The sequence below is a fragment of the Diceros bicornis genome, chromosome 22 (genome assembly GCF_020826845.1).
Source record: "Diceros bicornis minor isolate mBicDic1 chromosome 22, mDicBic1.mat.cur, whole genome shotgun sequence".
In the NCBI taxonomy this organism is placed as follows: Eukaryota; Metazoa; Chordata; class Mammalia; order Perissodactyla; family Rhinocerotidae; genus Diceros; species Diceros bicornis.
Window position 1 is genome coordinate 54,072,982 of NC_080761.1, and position 18,655 is coordinate 54,091,636.

Consider the following 18,655-nt stretch of genomic DNA (forward strand, 5'->3'; position numbering starts at 1 on the left):
TGTAGTATTATCAGAAGCTCAGTGATCCTGAAGCAGGATAAATTCAGAGAAAACCACACCTAGGTCCCTCGTGGTCAAAATACTGACAACCAAAGATACAAATAAAATCTTGAAAGCAGTCAGAGAAAAATGACACATAATTGTCATTTGACGTCATAATGATATGATTACTGCTGACTTCTCATTTAAACAACAGAGATCAGAAGACAATGGAATGACATATTTAAAGCATTGAAAGAAAGTTACTATCAACCCAGAATTCTATATCCAGAAAAAAATGTCCCTCAGAGAGAAGGGTGAAATAAATACATTTTCAGATAAACTAAAGCTGAGAGAATTTGTATCAGCAGACCTTCACTACAAGAAGTACTAAAAGAAGTTCTTTAGGCTGAAGGAAAATGATGCCTGATGGAAACTGTATCTATGGGAAGGACCAAAAAGTATTGGAAATGGTTAATATGTGGCTAAAGATAAAAGACTAGCTTTTTCCCCACCTATTAATTTTCTTAAAAGACATATGACTGTTTAAAGAAAAAATAATACCATTGTAAGGTAGGGCTTATAACCTACATAGAAATAAAATATGTGACAACAACAGGGCAAAGGATGAGGTGGTAGTGGTAAATGGAATTAAGATGTTGTAAGGTTATTACATTGTGAAATATGAAGTGGTATGATATTTATTCTTAGTAGACTATGGTAAGTTTAGGATGCATGTTGTAAACCTTAGAGCAACCCTTAAATAGTAGTACAAAAAGGTACAACAAGGGGCTGGCCCAGTGGTGGGGTGGTTAAGTTTGCACACTCCGCTCAGTGGCCCGGGGTTCACGGGTTTGGATCCCAGGCGTGGACTGACGCACCACTTGTCAAGCCAGGCTGTGGCAGTGTCCCATATAAAGTAGAGGAAGATAGGCACGGATGTTAGCCCAGGGCTGATCATCCTCAGCAAAAAGAGGAGGATTGGCAACGGATGTTAGCTCAGGGCTAATCTTCCTCAAAAAAAAAAAAAAAAGGCACACCTAGGGGCTGGCCTGGTGGTGTGGTGCTTAAGATCGCATGCTCCACTCCAGTAGCCCAGGGTTTGCAGGTTCAGATCTTGGGCATGGACCTACACACCACTCATCAAGCCATGCTATGGCAGATGTCCCACATATAAAGTAGGGGAACATGGGCATGGATGTTAGCCCAGGGCCAATCTTCCTCAGTAAAAACAAGAGGATTGGCAATGGACGTTAGCTCAGGGCTAATCTTCCTCAGCAAAAAAAGAAAAAAAAAAGACAGCTAAAAAGCTAAGAGAAAATAAGATGAAATACTAAAAAACTCAGTTAACACAAAAGAAGGCAGAAGATGAACAGAGGAACAAAAGCAGATGGAAAAAAATAGAAAACAGAGAGCATTGTGATAAAGACAACCCCATACCAATACTTTCAATTAAAATGCAGTTTATCAGGCTGGAGGGAAAAAAAAAAAGCTAGACCCAACTATATGCTGCCTACAAGAGATGCAGTTTAATGTAAAGACATAGGAAGGTTGAAAATAAAAGAATGGGAAAAAAACACCGTTCTAATGGCAAACATAAGGAAGCTGTGTGACTATAGTATTATCAGAACTAAGTAGATTTCAAGATGAGGATGGGCTGGCCCGTGGCTTAGCGGTTAAGTGGGCGCACTCTGCTACTGGCGGCCCGGGTTCAGATACTGGGCGCGCACCGACGCACCGCTTGTGGGGCCATGCTGAGGTGGTGTCCCACATACAGCAACTAGAAGGATGTGCAGCTATGACATACAACTATCTACTGGGGCTTTGGGGAAAAAAAGGAGGAGGATTGGCAATAGATGTTAGCTCAGAGCCGGTCTTCCTCAGCAAAAAGAGGAGGATTGACATGGATGTTAGCTCAGGGCTGATCTTCCACACACACACACACACACAAAAAGACGAGGAGTATTTTCAAAGATAAATAGGGACATTTCATAATGATAAAGGGTCAATTCAAGAGGAGACATAAAATCACAAACATGTATGCACCTGTTAATAGAACCTCTAGATATATGAATCAAAAACTGACAGAGCTAAAAGGAGAAATAGCAAAAAAAACACAATGATAGTTAAAGATTTTAACATTCCTCTCTCAGTAATTGAAAGATATAGAGGATCTGTTGACCAACTTGACCTATTAACATTTATAGAACACTACACCCCAAGAAATGTAGAATGAAAATTATACCCAAAAGCTGCAGAATGTTCACAAAAATAGACCATATACTGGGACATAAAATAAGTCTCAATACATTTTTAAAGATTAAAATCTTACAGATTTTAATTCAGTTCAAATTCAACATCCATCCATGACAGAAAGATCTCAGCATACTAGGAATAGTTCGACCAAAGTGGAATTAAATTAAAAATAAATAGCAATATCTTTAAAATCCCCAAATATTTAGAAATCAAAGAACACACTTCTAAGTCACACTTTTCAAAAAAGCACAGGGGAAATTAGAAAATATTTTCAATTGAATAATAATGAAAATATAACATCACAAATTGTGAGGTGCTGCTCAAGTTGTGCTTAATGGAAAGGTACAGCTTTAAATGCCTATTTTGGAAAAGAAGAAAGATTTAAAATCAATGTTCTAATTTTCTACCTCAAGGAAATAGAAAAAGATGAGCAAATTAAATCCAATATAATAGAAAGAAGACTTATTTCATCAATTCCACTTATTTTATTGATTTATTCACTTATTTTATTGTTTCATAGAAACAATGAGAAAAACAATAGAGAAAATTAACAAAGCTAGAAGTTGGTTCTTTGAAAAGATTAATAAAATCGATAAAACCTAGCAGGGCTCATCAAGATAAAAAGAAAGCACAACAGCCAATATCAGCAATGAAAAGTGAGATCTTACTACAGATCCTACAGACATTAAGAAGGATAATAAGGGAATATTAACAACTTTATGGCAATAAGTTCAACAACTTAGATGGAATGGACAAATTTCTTGGAAAACAGTTTATCTTAATTGACACAAGAAGAAATGGAAAATATGAAGACTCCATATCTATTTAAAGAAATTGAATTTATAATTTAAAACCTTCCCACAAAGAAACTCTAGACCCAAAATGGTTTCACTGATGAATTGTATCAAATATGTAAGGAATAAATAACAACAATTTTACACAAAGTCTTTCAGAAAATAGAAGAGAAGAGAACAAGTCCCAACTCATTTGATGATGCCAGCATAACTCTGATATCAAAACCAAAGCTATTACAAGAAAAGAAAATGACAGACCAATACCCCTCATAAGCATAAATGCAAAAAATCCAACAAAATCTTAGCAAATCTGTCCCAGCAATATATAAAAAGAATAATATATCAGACCAAGTGGAGTTTATCTCAATAACACAAAGTTAGTTCAACATTAAAAATCAATCAAGGATTTCTTCACATTAACAGAAAAAAAGAGAAAAATCATATGATGATGTCTCAATAGATTCAGAAAAAAAAATTGAAAAAATTCAACATCAGTCCGCAAAAGATTGTTATAAGGGTCAAATGAGATAATGTACTCGAAAGTGTTTAGTAAACTGAAAGATGCTGTATAAATGGAAGGGATTTTTATTGTCATCCCTCTGCTGTGACCCCCTGAGATTTATAGGCTCCTTTCTTCTTTTTTTTTTTTTGGAATTGTTTTTTGTTTTTTTTTGTTTGTTTGTTTTTTGTGAGGAGATCAGCCCTGTGCTAACATCCGCCAATCCTCCTCTTTTTTTGCTGAGGAAGATGGCCCTGGGCTAACATCTGTGCCCATCTTCCTCCACTTTATATGGGACGCCGCCACAGCATGGCCTGCCAAGCAGTGCGTCGGTGCGCACCCGGGATCCGAACCAGCGAACCCTGGGCCGCCGCAGCGGAGCGCGCGCACTTAACCGCTTGCGCCACCGGGCAGGCCCCGGCTCCTTTCTTCTTTTTTTTTTTTTTTGTGAGGAAGATCAGCCCTGTGCTAACATCTGCCAATCCTCCTCTTTTCGCTGAGGAAGACTGGCCCTGGGCTAACATCTGTGTCCATCTTCCTCCACTTTACATGGGACGCCACCACAGCATGGCTCGACAAGCGGTGCGTTGGTGCGTGCCCGGGATCCAAACCGACGCACTAACCGCTTGCACTACCAGGCTGGCCCTGGGCTCCTTTCTGATAAGGACTTCCTGGGACCCAGACAACACGCTTTTCAACTATTCAGTAAATGCCTTCAGAATGGAACTCAATTGCCATGCATGGCAGACCATGATAGAATAATAAAATAATGACAACCACCAAGTCTACACGGCCACTGTTACTTGAGGCCTTACTGCATGCCAGGCTCTGAGTTAGGTGCTGTTCATGCATTGTTTCATTTTGTCCTCACAGCAACTCTAAGGAGGCCACTAATATTTTTCTCTGCCTTGTAGATGACAGAATGAGGATTAGAGACTAAATACCTTGCTCAAGGTCTCACATATACCATTTCGTGGCAGAGTCAGGAATCCAGCCAAGGCTTAGTCAGAGCTTCAGCTTTTCAGCCCTCCCCTGCCTTGCCTTCTGCAGCCTTACCTGGGAAGGTTCCCACAGAACTGGCTTCTGCCCTCCTGGGCTTCCAGGGAGGCGTGAGCCTGCTCTCGCATCCTCTTTTTCTGCATTCCAAGCACTGTGCTAACACTGAGTTAATGGGAGAGAAAAACCTCTTTACGTCTACTTTGTTGGTTTTTAAAATTCTCAATTAGCATTTTAAATTATAAAAGTAATGCACATTCACATTAAAAATATTAAAACCATGACAATGAGTATAATGTGAACAGTATTGTCCCCTTCCCCACAATTCCGCAGTCACATTCCCTGGACTATCAACAGATTCCACATATTCTTCCAGAAATTTTGTATGTATATGCAAATACACATATACGCATATTCTTAAAGTAAGCAGATGGGTCATCTATTCCTGTGACTTGCTTTTTTATTTAACAGTATACTGAGGCCAGCCCGGTGGCATAGCAATTAAGTTCGTGCACTCTGCTTTGGTGGCCCAGGGTTTGCAGGTTTGGATCCTGGGCATGGACCGACACACTGCGCATCAAGCCATGCTGTGGCGGCATCCCACATATAAAATCAAGGCATATGGGCACAGATGTTAGCTCAGGGCTAATTTTCCTCAAAAAAAGAGGAAGATTGGCAACAGATGTTAGCTCAGGGCTGATCTTCCTCACCAAAAAAAAAAAAAAAACCCGCAAAAAACAATATAATACATAAAAGTTTACCTCGTTCTTTTAAAAAGATGCATAATATTCCATTGAATGGCTATACAATAATTTATTTTACTAGGCCCCTATCGAAGAATATTTAGGTTTTTTACTTTTTTTAAACATTACAAATAATGCTGCAGTGAGCAATTTTGTATATACGTTTTATGCATGCGTATGAATATTTTTATAGGAAAAATTCAAGAAAGTGGAGTTGCTGAGTTGAGGGATATCTGCATTTTAAATTTTGGTAGGTATTGCCAAATAACCCTATAAAAATTTTGCATCATTTGGCACTCCCACAATAATGTGCCTGTTACCCTTCATCCAGTGTTTCAAAATTTTGTGATCTCTTTCCACTATACTTATTGAGAGCCTTCTGCGTGCCTTAGACACTGCACTAGATTCAGGGATTTGAATGCAGTCAGCGTAGCTAGAGGAAGATTTGTTGGTGAATTACTGTTCCTTTGGGACTAAGAGCTTTTACCCTTTTAGAAACGGAAACTGCAAGCTGGTGAGGTATTTAGTTTCAATTTAGCTTAATGGAAACCTGTTAGTGAGTTTTAAAATAAGGATCAAGACAACTGAAATGGTAAAGGATGTCTCCCAGGCCCCAGGACGGAGGATGCAGCGTCTGTGGATTTGCATGCTTCGAAGAGCCCCTCTTTCCAGGAATAATCATGCTTCAGCATTGAACTCTTGGGTGGAGATATGAGCTGCTAAAGGCTCTAGTCATCTCTAGGGTGGTGTTTCCTAGTAGGCAGCCACACGGATCCTGTGTGGCTGGGGGCAGAACAGGGCCTATAAATGGGAATATAATGCTGTCAACTATCATTTATTGGGTGTAAACTCCGGCTAGGCGCCACACTATGCACTTTATGTGCATCAACTCATTTAATCCTCGTAACAAGCCTATGATTGTCTGAGAGGGTGTCATTATCATGCCTATTTTAGAGCTAAGGATACTGAGATACAGAGAAGAGAAGTAGCTGGCCTAGAGTTGTGAAACTAGCAGGTGGCAGAGTGGGGACTCAAACCCCAGTATGGTTGACTTCAAAGCCCATATTTGGGCCCCAAGGGAGCATCTGATCACATACTTGTTTTTAAATATTATATCTTCATGATAGGGAATAGCTTAAGAACTTTTTATCTCCTTCCTTACCCCTAAAATATGCTCAGGGCAAATGGGTTGCTTACATTATTCAATAGGTCATATACCAAAACAGGTCTAAGAGCACGTAGGTAGTAATAATAATAATCTGTTACATTGACCGGAATTTTCATTTTCAAAGCACCCTCCCATGGCTGAGGGAGGAAAAGAGCAGAAGATGAGGTGGGTGCTGTGTCAGGGAGCTTGGCGTTCATCTCATGGCTGATGGGGGCCCTTGAAGACATCAGGAGAGTGACATGATCAGATTTATGTTTTAGGAAGATCTCTTATAGATAGTGATTAAAGTTTGGGTTCAAATCCTGATCACCTTTGGGTCAGTTACCTGGTCTCTCTATGCCTCAGTTTCCTCATCTGTAAAATAGGAATAATGATAGCTCCTACCTCATAGGGTGGTTGTGAAGATTAAATGCAATAATCTACATAAATTGCTTAGTAAACGACTGGGCCAGAGTTCGTGCTCAGTAGCTGGAAATGATGATAATGATATAATTATTGGAGTGGAGAGAAACTGGAGTCAGGGAAATCAAATGTAGTTAGTCAAGAGATAGTAAGGGCCTGAATTAAGGGGGCTATAAGTGGAGACAATAGTTATGAAAGATGTTAAAGAGATAGAATTGCTATACTTTGAAATATGATGCTGATGGGAGGGTGAGGAAAAGGCAGGCGTCTTTGATGGCTCCCACTTTCCAACTTGGGTGACTGAATGGATGGTGGTGCACTTCAGTGAGATAGGAAGTACTGGAGGAATTGGAAGTTTGGGATGGAAAAAGAACGTAATGAGGTTGGTTTTTAAGATACTGAGTTTGAGTACCGTCATCAACTTGAACGTGAGGTTTTGGGAAGTCTAAGCTATAGAAATAGATTTGAACTTCATCATGAGGCAGAAGATGAAGTTCTGGATGGGGATAAGGCACCCAAGGGGAGTGTGTAGAATAAGAAGACTAGGAGGGGGTCAAGCATGTATTCCTGGAGGGGTCAAGGATATTGAGAAGGAGCTACTGGAGAGGTCGTTGACGTGGAAATGAAGGTGGAGTAGAAGTTTCAAGAAGGACGGAGGGAGCCCTTAGCAATGTCAGGTCTTATAAGAGAACTGAGAAGTAACCACTAAGCAGCTGAGTTGTTATCAATGAACTTTGTAAGGTTAGGTGAATTCCATCCAAATGATGGTTCTGTTCTAGTGGTCCAAAGATGAATAAGACACAGTTCCTGCCCTCAGGATGCTCACACTAAAATCTGTAACAATGAGAATAGAAAAATGCCCTCCTGTGAAGGAGTTCAGTCTGGGACATCTGTTATCCCATTGATCACCAGGGTTAATTTGGCTGCCATGGCGTTCTGGATGGGTTTCCTCTTCCTGCCGCACTTCTCCGTCGACATCCTCCCTTGGCCAAATAGAATGACCTATCCAAGAGAAGAGGACCTTCTTTGGTCAATAGTATAAGAACTGTGAACCTCCCTTGCTGGAAGCACCAAGCTGCCTCCAGTGTGTACTACAGTATTATGTCTTTTTTCATAATACTGTCCCCTTTTGCAGACCAAAACCCAGAGACAACAGAGTGTCTATTTGAAGATACATTTCACACTTTATCTCGCAACAGCCAGTATTTGTGGTGGTGATGGAAGGTGGGGCAGAGCCTTGCTCAAAGTGAGGAAAGGAAGAGTAGAGGGAGGTAGGAGAACAGCGATATTATGTCAGGGTTAAATAAAGGACCAGCAGAGGCTAGTGGGTAGGGTTTTCTTAGGCAGAGATAGTGGGGTCAGGGAAGGGAAGGGGAGGATGGCGTTCCTGACAGGAGAAATGGTAAAAGCAAAGGTGCAGAGAGGGGAAAGCACAGGCCAGGCTCAGGAAATGTGAGTAGGCTCTCTGGGCTGCATCTCAAAGAGCCAGCACATGAGGGGTGGGAGAGCAGGCTGCAATGGAGATGCGGAGCCAGATCATAAATAGAATTCTTAGGGCCAGGGGAGGGAGTTTGGGCTTTCTTCTTCTGTGGTTTGACGGCTTCTGGGAGGAACCATCAAAAGCTTTTCAGGAATTCAGGCTTGTCTGTCTCAGGCTCCTCGTTATGGAAGACCAAGGGCCCAAAGTGGCAGCCTGACGTTCAATCTCCTTTGCCGTGGTTGGGAAGTCAGGGCTGTCGCTGATTTCATTGGCCTGTTTTGCATTTATTATAGTGTGGCTTTCATAGTGTGTTAATTGAAATATTTCCAACTGCCAAAAACAATTTCACTCAAATTGCCTTGTCAGTTCTTTTATTGCCAGATAAATGTTTTACAGACATATTTATGGGGGGCAGTGGTAACTGGATCTCGTTTTCTATTTAAGGCTGGCAGTTTGGGTTGGAATTGGCCCTCCAGTGGTCTGTTGTGGGCCAGAAAGCTGTTGGACATTGTGACGCTTCCATCCTGTTACCTTAGGGATCAGAGGCTCTTCAAAGGAAAGCAGCTTTCTGGCTCATGTGGCTTAGCCTCAGAAAAGGGTTCTCATCACTGGAAACCTTGGCAACCTAGCAGAAATCTGAATCCTGCTGCCTGCCCTATCAGCAACAATCCCAGCCCAAGCTGAGACATGCTCTTCTCTCCCCCTGGAATCCTTTTCCTCCAGTCTACCTGCAAACCCTCTCCCACAGACCCTGTCATATAAGTGCTATAAGAGCCCATCTAGTCTAACTCCCTCACATTGCATTTGGGAAACCGAGGCCCAGAGCTTCCCCAAGATCATACAGGTGGTCAGCTAGAGCTGGGAGCAGAGGTCTGTGTCCACGTGCCATGCTGTCACCAACATGTGCCTTTTGGCTTCTCTGCTGCCTTGACCCTTCCTTCAGTGCTCTAGGCCTGCTTCTGTCGAGAGCACCTCACTCGCATCTCCAGCCCCCACTGATCTCCCTCTTGCTCCATCATCTGAAACACCTATTTATTCTGTATATGTGCTGCAGGGGTTTTGGTTGTTTCTTTGGTGGGACATTTTACTGTCTCTATCACTATTCTGTTCTTGCCTCTGTAAATGCTGTGTTCTTCTTCTGAAAAACATTTTCTCCTCTTGGACGACCCATACTTGTCCTTTGATACCCAGCTGAGAAATAGGCCCCTCTGGGAGCCTTTCTTGTGCACCCCAGTCTGGGTGGGTGCCTCTGTGCACTCCTACAGCACCCTGGGCACGCATAGCTTGACTGCTGGCACATAGCAGGCTTGCAAAGGGGCATATGCTGAGTGAGTGAGTGAGCGAGCAAGTGAGTGGATGATGAGAACTCAGCACACTCATCTGTCCTCCACAGACCCTGAGCAAACTGGGGTAGGGACCTCATCTCTCTTTGTCTTTGTCCCACTGCTTAGGTTAGTCCCTGACACATAAACAGATGCTCAACAAATGTTTATCAAGTTGAATTGAGCATGCTGCTCTTGGGAACATAAATTTTTAGCATGTTAGAACTGGAAGGTCATCATATCCAATCCTAAGCAGTTTGCTGACGAGGAAACAGGCCCAGAAGGGAAAAACACTTTTCCCAGGGTCACGATTACTAATGGGTTTGATGGCATTCACTCATTTAAATTCAATAAGCATTTTGAACACCTACTATGTTCTGAGACAGCAGTGTACAAAACAAAGCACCTGCTCATAAAGAGCTTACATTCATCCCAACAGGTGTTTATGAATATACTCTGCCCTCACAGTCCCATTAATGCCTAGCACAGAGCTGAGCACTTAGAATATGCTTTCCAAAACTGTTTGCTGAACTGGTTGCAAGTAAGAAATGCCCAGTGCGAAGTTACCTGGTTGCTCTCCATAGGTCAGTCCCACTGATGCTGGCTGGAATAGGGTTGCCTCAGATATAGGACCTCCTTGGCTGGGCATATGTTGCCACTGACAGGACTGTTTTTGAGACTTGGGACAGCTCAGTGTCCTTTCTCTATGAGGTCCCTGGCTGGCAGCCTCCCCGGAATACTCCTTCTGATATTCCCACAGTGATTCACTCACGACTTGCCTCCTGTTTCTGTTCTTTCAGAGCATCAACGCAGGCAGAGGAACCAGGAAGAGGGTAAGTGCTGAGACCACCGCAGTCTCTCAGTAAGAAGCTAATAGCAGTTTTTCTGTTGAAAATATTAGCTATATATTTTTAAGAAAATTCAAATGAGCATAAAAACATTAAAATCACTCTTAAACCTACCACCTTGGGAAACTTCCTAATTAGCATGTGAGGTTATATCCTCCCAGACATTTCTGTGTGTATATAAGAATTACATATATTTATTTTTAAATGGAATCAAACTGTTTATGTTATTTTATAATCTGCTTTTTACATAATATATTTAGAGTGCCTTTCGTTGCCAATAAATATACTTTTATAGCATCATTTAAAATTACTGCATAATATTTTACCATATGTTCCTTAAGGCCATGCTGTAATTTGTTCAACTGTACCCCGTAGTTGGACATTTAGATGTTTTCTCTTTTTCACTATTATGAACAATCCGCCCACAAGCATTCATGAATTTAAATCTTTGGGCATATCCTTGGTTATTTCTTTAATATAAATTCTTACACATAGAAATTTGGGTCAAAGGGTATAAACACTTATTAGGCTTTTGGACAAATATTTCCAAATTGCTCTTTAGAAGGGTTGTGATAAGTTACGGGTGCCCGTTTTCCCACAACCTCACCAATATTGGATATTAGTTTTGGTTCGTTTGTTTATTTTTGGTTTTCACCAGTTTTATAGTGAAGAAATTGCATTGTTTTATTTTGCACATGTTTGATTGCTAGTGAGGGTGAATATTTTTTAATACGTCGTGGGCCACTTTGGCAAGGTGTTTAACCATCTGTCGGGAAAAGGAAAAACTTCTAGTCCTTGATTTTTTCACTCCAAGGATCTGATGGGACTGTGAGGCTTAAAGTTACCAAGTACTGAGAGTATTGCTGTAACAGTAAACTTCAAGTGGCAAATTGGAAGGTAAAATATGAAGTAGAGTTGAAGCCCTGCCTTTGTCAGCTGGTCCGGGCCATTAGCTTCCAGGCTGTATGGGAGGCAGTAGGGAGGATCCAGCTTTTCTGGTCCCAATACTGGGGCCAAAGGCCCACCACAATGTTCCAGCTAAGCCCTGAGCCCAGGGCTGAGGTGGCCGTAATCTTCCAGGCAATGAGAACTCTGGCCTGAGCAGCTCCTTTGGATTCATCTCATGAGTGGTCTGTTGTACATCCTGTGTTCTATGTATATTTTGTATATCAGGACAGAGCTTGGCTTCTGGGAGGATTTGTGAGTGAAGGGGCTTCCTGCAGCACTGCTTGCATGTCTGAGCAGATCAGGCCCTCCTGATCCTCACGTTAGGTTCTTTTCCAGGATGAAGATTCAGGGACCGAAGTGGGAGAAGGAGCAGATGAATGGGCCCAGTCCAAAGCCACAGTTAGACCCCCTGACCAGCTGGAGTTGACTGATGCGGTGAGTGAGCAGCATCCCTCCCTTGCTCCTTCCACCTCCTCCAGCCTCAGAGATGTGTTCTTCCATAGTTCTGATTAGGAGCCTGCACAGAACCTGGGTGTCAGATGTCTGCTGGTACCCTGACGGGGTCTTCCCAAGCCTCAGAGGGGGTGGAGGACCCTCCAGGTATGACCCTCTTGGTATTTCTCTCCCTTAGGAGCTAAAGGAGGAGTTCACCCGGATCCTGACAGCCAACAACCCACACGCTCCCCAGAACATCGTCAGGTACAGCTTCAAAGTAAGTCATCCCCCTAGGGCAGGAGCCTCTAGGTGCTCCTTGGCCTGGTGGTGACCTGCTACAATGCAAAAGCCTCTCAGCTGTTCAAGAGACCACCTTTATACTGAGATCTTTGGCTGGAACCCTGAGATTTTACATGGAATTTTCCAGAGATTTGTGAAATTTCTTTATGAATCTCCCCTACAGTCTTGCTAATTGCATTGTCTTAAGTACCCTGCAGAGCCAGTCTTTTCAAGAATCCTGAAGTGAATTATTTGGTTAGAAAAATACTTTTTCAATATGTATAACATGTTTTTTACTAATATCAACTATTGGGTCTTCGGAAGCCGGGCGTTCCTCCAGCCAACACCCAGGTGGAGTACAAACGCCCCTCTGGACCGGGAGCTGGCCTTTTCCTCCGGCGCTCCTGCCTGGGAGGAAGCCCCGCAGGCTCCGTTCTCAGCGTCTCCTGACATCACAGCTGTGATGTCAGCCTGGTACACGTGTTTTGGTACACGTGGCATGGGCACATTCTCACTTTGTAGACACCCGTATGGCACCTCGTTAAGGAGGACAACACTGTTTTCAGCCGTAGCAAGGTCAGCTCCTGTGAGGACTGACTGAAGAGAACTTCCAGGTGCCATTTGAGCTAAAGTGGAAGTGATGTGTATTTCATTATTTTTTTTTTCATTATTTTAAGATCCATTTGTTCCAAGCTTACTGTGTGCCAGTATCAGGTCCTATATTAGAACTTTTACACAGGGTATCTCATTTAATCATTTAATCACATTTCTTTGATATAGGAACTATTTTTATCTTCAATTTGTAGAAACCAAGGTTAAATTAGATAAAACATTACAAAAGTCACATAGCCAGAATTCAAAGCAAGATTTCAACTAGTTTGTCTTACTCCAAAGCAACATTGCACTGTTTCTTTAAAAAGATGTATATAGAGATAGATAAACTATTTTGAATCTATAATAGAAACCCATAGTGCAAATTTCAAAAGATTCAAAAGAAGAACAAAAATAGAATGAAAATGAAACCTCCCTCCCCGTCCCCTTCCCTGAAGACAACCATTATTAACGGTTTCTTTTTTTTTAGACAGTTTCATTGAGATATAATTTCTATATCATACACTCACTTTTTTACAGTGAGCCATTCACTGGCTTTTAGTGTATTCACAGATTATGTAACTATCACCACAATCAATTTTAGAACATTTTCATTTCTCCCAAAAGAAACCCCGTCCCTCTCAGCTGTCACTCCCCAGTCCTCCATCCCTTCCAGCCCTAGGCAACCACTAATCTATTTTCCATCTGTATTGATTTGCCTTTTCTGGACATTTCATATAAAAGGAATCATACAATATGTGGTCTTTTGTGACTGGGTTCTTTTACTTAGCGTATATTTTCAAGGTTCATCCATGTTGTAACATGTATCAGTACTTCATTTCTTTTTATTGCCAAATAATATGAATATACCACATTTTATTGTATGAATATACCACACTGTATGAGTATACCATATTTTATTTATCCATTCATCAGTTGGTGGACATTTGGATTGTTTCTGCTTCTTGGTTATTATGAACAGTGCTGCTATGAACATTCATGTAAGAGTTCTGGTGAACAATTTCTTGAACACACTGTTTCTTATTTAAGATTGAGTAATCAACCCCTCCACAAAGAGACTGCAACAAATCCAGATGTATTTCTTGAGAGGTTCCACTCCTGAGGTGTGCTAATGACCTCCTTTGGCAGCCCATAAGGGACAGAGGGGCAGAGGGAAGCTACCTCGCCCTCCCTGAGCTTGTGCTGGAGTGTGGTGCACTCTGTGGGCTCTTGTCCTTCCGACATCTGGAAAGTCTCTCTAGGGCTCAGTGCACTGGCCATAGGAGGCATGCTACAGGCAGAGGATTGGCCCTGCCTTGTGGGTGTCAGTGCACTCCTCTTGTCCTCTGGGAAGAAAAAACTTATTAGAAAAATTTCCTTTGAGTCACCTACTAGCCGGGTAGCCCTAGGCTCCCAGGCAGGCTCACCTTACCCAACCTTCTAACAGCCTCCCAGGCCTGCCTGGCATCCTCCCACAGAGCTGGTCTCCATCTCTTTGGTCCTTCAATGAGATCCAAGAGCTTAAGGTTTCTAAAGCTACTACTGTCCCTTGACGTGCTGGAGTGGGGACACACATGATTCAGATCTAGGCATGCCTCCCTCCTTCTAGAGAAGCACTGGAGTCTGAATTCCATCCCTAAACTGAAGAAGAAGGTCCTAGTCACTGACGGGGACAGGATGAAGGTGAAATCTCAAATAACAGCTATATGGATAATTTATTCTCATGGGAACCTCCATTGTCATAGTAAGAGTTACTATTTTTATTGAGCACTTATATTTAGCACTTTTGTGTCAGACACTGTGTTAATAGATTGTTTTCATTATTTTCAATACTTACAACTATCCTGAAAACTAGATATTATTATCCTAATTTTACAGATGAAGAAATGAAGGCTTAGATTGGTTAAGCCCAAGGTCATGAAGAAAATAGGGGCAGAATCGGGATTTGAATCCAATTCTGCCCACCTCCAAAGACCATGCTCTTAACCGCTGCACTGCCCCGTCTCCACATCCATCCAAATCACTGACAGAGGAAGGGCTTTGGGGTGACTTTTTAAGGCAGAGCCTCCCAATCTGTGTGCAGAAAGAGTGATCCTCTTAGCCCCCCAGGGGCAGGTGGGTCTGGTACAGCTGGAGCCCATGGGCTGGTTTCCTTTGCAGTGAGTTTACCCCAGGTGCTATACAGATGTGATCATCTTCTATATGACTTGAAAAGGTTTGGAAAGAACTGTTTTAAAAGAGGGAGGAACTACTGGTCTCAAAGTCAACTTTAGGACTAGCATACCGATAATGAGGAGGCAGTCTAGAGGAACCAGACTCTGGGCTCTATGAAAGCAGAAATCCTGTCTGCTTTTGCTAAGCTTTATATCCCTGGCACCTGGAAAATACTTGGCACATTGTTTATATTCAAAAATTATTTGTTGAGGCGCCGGCCCGGTGGCGCAAGCAGTTAAGTGCACGCGCTCCGCTTCGGCGGCCCGGGGTTCGCAGGTTCGGATCCCGGGCGTGCACCAACTCACCGCTTGTTAGGCCATGCTGTGGCGGCGTCCCATATAAAGTAGAGGAAGATGGGCATGGAAGTTAGCTCAGGGCCATTCTTCCTCAAGAAAAAAAAAGAAAAAAAGGGAAGGATTGGCGTCAGATGTTAGCTCAGGGCTAGTCCTCCTCATACACACACAAAAAAATTATTTGTTGAAGGAGGAATGACCAAGGTTGCCTGGGCTTTAAGCCTAGCCCTGCTTCTCATTTGCTGTGTGACCTGAACAAGTGCCAAACACAAACCTCTAGATTTCTGTGGTCCCTTGTATGGAACAGGGGGACTGGGGATTTGGTTTCTCTGAGGATCTTTCTAGCCCTGGCGTCCACTAAGTACGGTGGAGAGAGGGCCATGCCAAGGGCGTTTGATGACTATGTGTAACCCGCCCGAGGTTTGTGGTGAGACAGGTGAGGTGGGACCCCTTGGCATGGATGTAGGAGACAAGACATCTGAGCCAGTGACAGGTAAATCCAGAGCTGCTCAAATCGGAAGGAGGAGGTATCTTAAAACAAATCTCTGATGAGAACTTAAAAAAACAAAAAACTTCATTTCATTTGCCTCTTCTTCTCTAAATTGGAATACAGGGAAAACTTCAGGTTAACTGAGGCTTTGGTGAGTTATATTTCCATTAACAGAGATGGACTATCAGGCTTTAGAGAATGACTCCAGGCCTTTTGGGGACCCCTGGTCTGACTCAGGCCCCTCTCTTCTTAGGAAGGCACATATAAGCTTATTGGCTTTGTGGACCAACTGGCAGTTCACTTCAGCCAAGTCGGGAATCTGATCCCCAAAGACTCAGACGAAGGACGGAGGCAGCACTACCGTGATAAGTTGATGGCAGGTAGGCCTCTGGACAAGCCTGAGGCTGCAGGCTGGAGCTTGGTCCCCTTTCTCTGGTCACTCTAGGGAGTAGATCACTAAGCTAGAACTTTGCAGAGCCTCTACTCACATGAAGTCCAATAGCTGGCTGTTCTGGATAGGTCTAGGAGATAACCCATGGGGCTCAGGCCAAAGAGAACCCTGGGGCAGGCAGGATGTGAAAGGCAGGAACCAAGGTCAGCGTTCCAGGGGTTGGGGGAGTGGGCTTGGACTTTAGGATCATCAGCAATGTCCTACCAAGGTTCTCAGGAGTCCGCCAAGGTGGTGCTTTCAGAAGCAGAAATCCTTGAAGAAGAAGAAGAGCCCAAGGAAGCAGAAGCTGAAGCTGGGAGTCAAACAGATGTGCCTGCAGCTGAGGTGCAGTAGAATATTGCTCTCCATCCCTCCCCTTACAGTCCAGTTGTGGATGGAGGCTTCAGGGGTGGCTCATTGGGGGTGCGGGCGGAAGATGAGAAGTTAGAGGCTGCAGGTGCCAACGCCTCTGGCGTCATCACCCTCCCCCACTTCCATCCTATCCCAGGACACTACCTCTCCCACTCCCAACTCCCTACCACCTTCTTCTCCAGCCGAGTCCTGGTGCTGTGGGTCTTTTTTTCTAGGCAGCTGAAAAAGTAACAGAAGAAGAATTGATGACTCCTAAGCAACCCAAGGAGCAAAAGCTCACCAACCAGTTCAACTTCAGCGAGAGGGCCTCACAGACCTTCAACAACCCTCTCCGGGTAGAGCAGCCCCTACCCCAGCCCTTTGACCTCGCAGCTCTGCACTGTGCATGCAGGGAAGAAGCAGGCCTGACCCAGCCCCAGTGACCCTCAGCCTGGCAGGGTGACAGGGAAGATGCCACATTTTCTCTCTCCAAGGAAGGCTGGGAACATGTGTTCAGGTCCCTGTAAGCCATCCAGGCAGGAGTTCAGAGGGAGCAACACAGAGGCTGGTGCCCTCCACTGAGACTGAAACTTGAATTGGGCTTTGAAGAGGAGGTGAAAGTCAGGATCTGGGGAAGAGAGGGGAGGCCAGAGTGTGCCGGGATTGGGGGTAGGAGCCAGTTTGGCTGAAGTTGATGGTCTGTGTGGTAGACTAGCTAGAAAAGATTAGAGAAATTCCCTGGCTCATAAGTACGGAGAACCCTGAATACTAGGCTGAAAGAACCCCTCAGAGTTTCAGGTGAGAGACTCACATATGTAAGGTAGTATTCTACAGAAATGAATCTGTGAATGGAGGGCAGAGGTCTACAGGGTGGGCTTTTGGCAGCTCCTAATCACCATGTGTGGTCCCTACGCTGACATTAGGTAATCTGGGTGATACACAGTGGGAAGGGGGTGCATTCTCTTGGGGAGCCAGAGACCCCAATATCAGGGATAAGCCTTTTCAGGGTGAGGGATATTAGCCCAGTGGCCTGCCAGAGGCTGACCTCTGTGTCCTGTGTCTGAAGGTGGGCCACAGGCAGGTCTGACTATCCCCTACTTGGAGTTTTTCTTGGTTGAAACTGGCACTATGAGGCTTCATTACCCCTGCTTTCTAGCTCAGGCTTCTTCTGAAGGAAGCTTGGATGGAAAATGTAGACTCTCTTTACCCCGGCTCCTCTTTGCCTTCCCAGTTCTGTGTCTCACCCCTCCCTCAGCCCCAACCAAAATGCTTCATCCATGGATATACTGTTGGGTTAAATGAGAAAGAGTTGAGGGCTTTCTGTGGGTTTCCTGTTGTCATTGTTCTCTAGGACCGAGAATGCCAGATGGAGCCTCCTCCCAGGACAAACTTTTCAGCCACAGCCAATCAGGTGAGACTTGGGCCAGTCTAAAAGCCATCACTGTCCCCTCCCAACCCCCTATCCTATGCATCCTTGTCCTGCTTGGCAACAAGGGCAACTGGTGTGGTCAAGGATTCCTCTGGCAGTCTGCCCTTCCCATCCATCCACCTCTCTGCTCCTTGTCCAGGCTGTGAACACCAGGCACAAGAGATAGTAGGTCTCTACTCAGTGAGCTCTGGACCAGGCACATGCCCCCCAAGGCAAGATGTCTAAGGGGGAAGCGGGAGTGGCTTCTGGAAGTTCCTCCAAGAACATGAGCGAGCATTCATTCCCATGGACTCTCTGTATCCCGTGGCATCCCATGGCTGACTCTGAAGTCTTAGCACTCTGCCCCTGCCCTTGTAGCAGCCTTCAGTGTTCCTGCAGACCATCCTTCCCCCTCAAGTCTTACTGGACAGCCACGCAGATTTGGGCAGGATATGGTGCCTGGAGATCTGAGCTCAGGCCCCAACTCTGCTGCTCATGCTGTAAGATCCTGGGCAAACCATGTCACCCTTAATGCCTGTTTCTTTCTCTGTCAAGGGAGGATGATAAGCTGCCTTAGATGGTTGTTGGAGGACTCTGAGTAAAATAAACATTGAAGCACTTTGCATGTGCAGTACTGGCCCATGGGTGAATTAATAAATGTAAGGTGTGCCTATCTGGCCTCCAGGTGGCAGTGACTACCCAGCTCTGGGGAGCACACAATGTGATCTG

At 44.0% G+C, this 18,655-nt stretch overlaps 1 protein-coding gene across 1 annotated transcript in view; it reads left to right on the forward strand.

Annotated features, from left to right (window-relative positions):
• Window positions 1–18,655, forward strand: part of DNAI1 (dynein axonemal intermediate chain 1) — a 58,919-nt gene that overhangs the window by 10,511 nt on the left and 29,753 nt on the right. Inside the window, exons 2-8 of the mRNA XM_058566139.1 lie at window positions 10,440–10,472; window positions 11,772–11,870; window positions 12,067–12,147; window positions 15,991–16,117; window positions 16,397–16,512; window positions 16,755–16,874; window positions 17,870–17,929. Of these exons, the coding sequence (XP_058422122.1) occupies window positions 10,440–10,472; window positions 11,772–11,870; window positions 12,067–12,147; window positions 15,991–16,117; window positions 16,397–16,512; window positions 16,755–16,874; window positions 17,870–17,929 (636 nt within the window). The remainder of the gene's footprint in view (window positions 1–10,439; window positions 10,473–11,771; window positions 11,871–12,066; window positions 12,148–15,990; window positions 16,118–16,396; window positions 16,513–16,754; window positions 16,875–17,869; window positions 17,930–18,655) is intronic.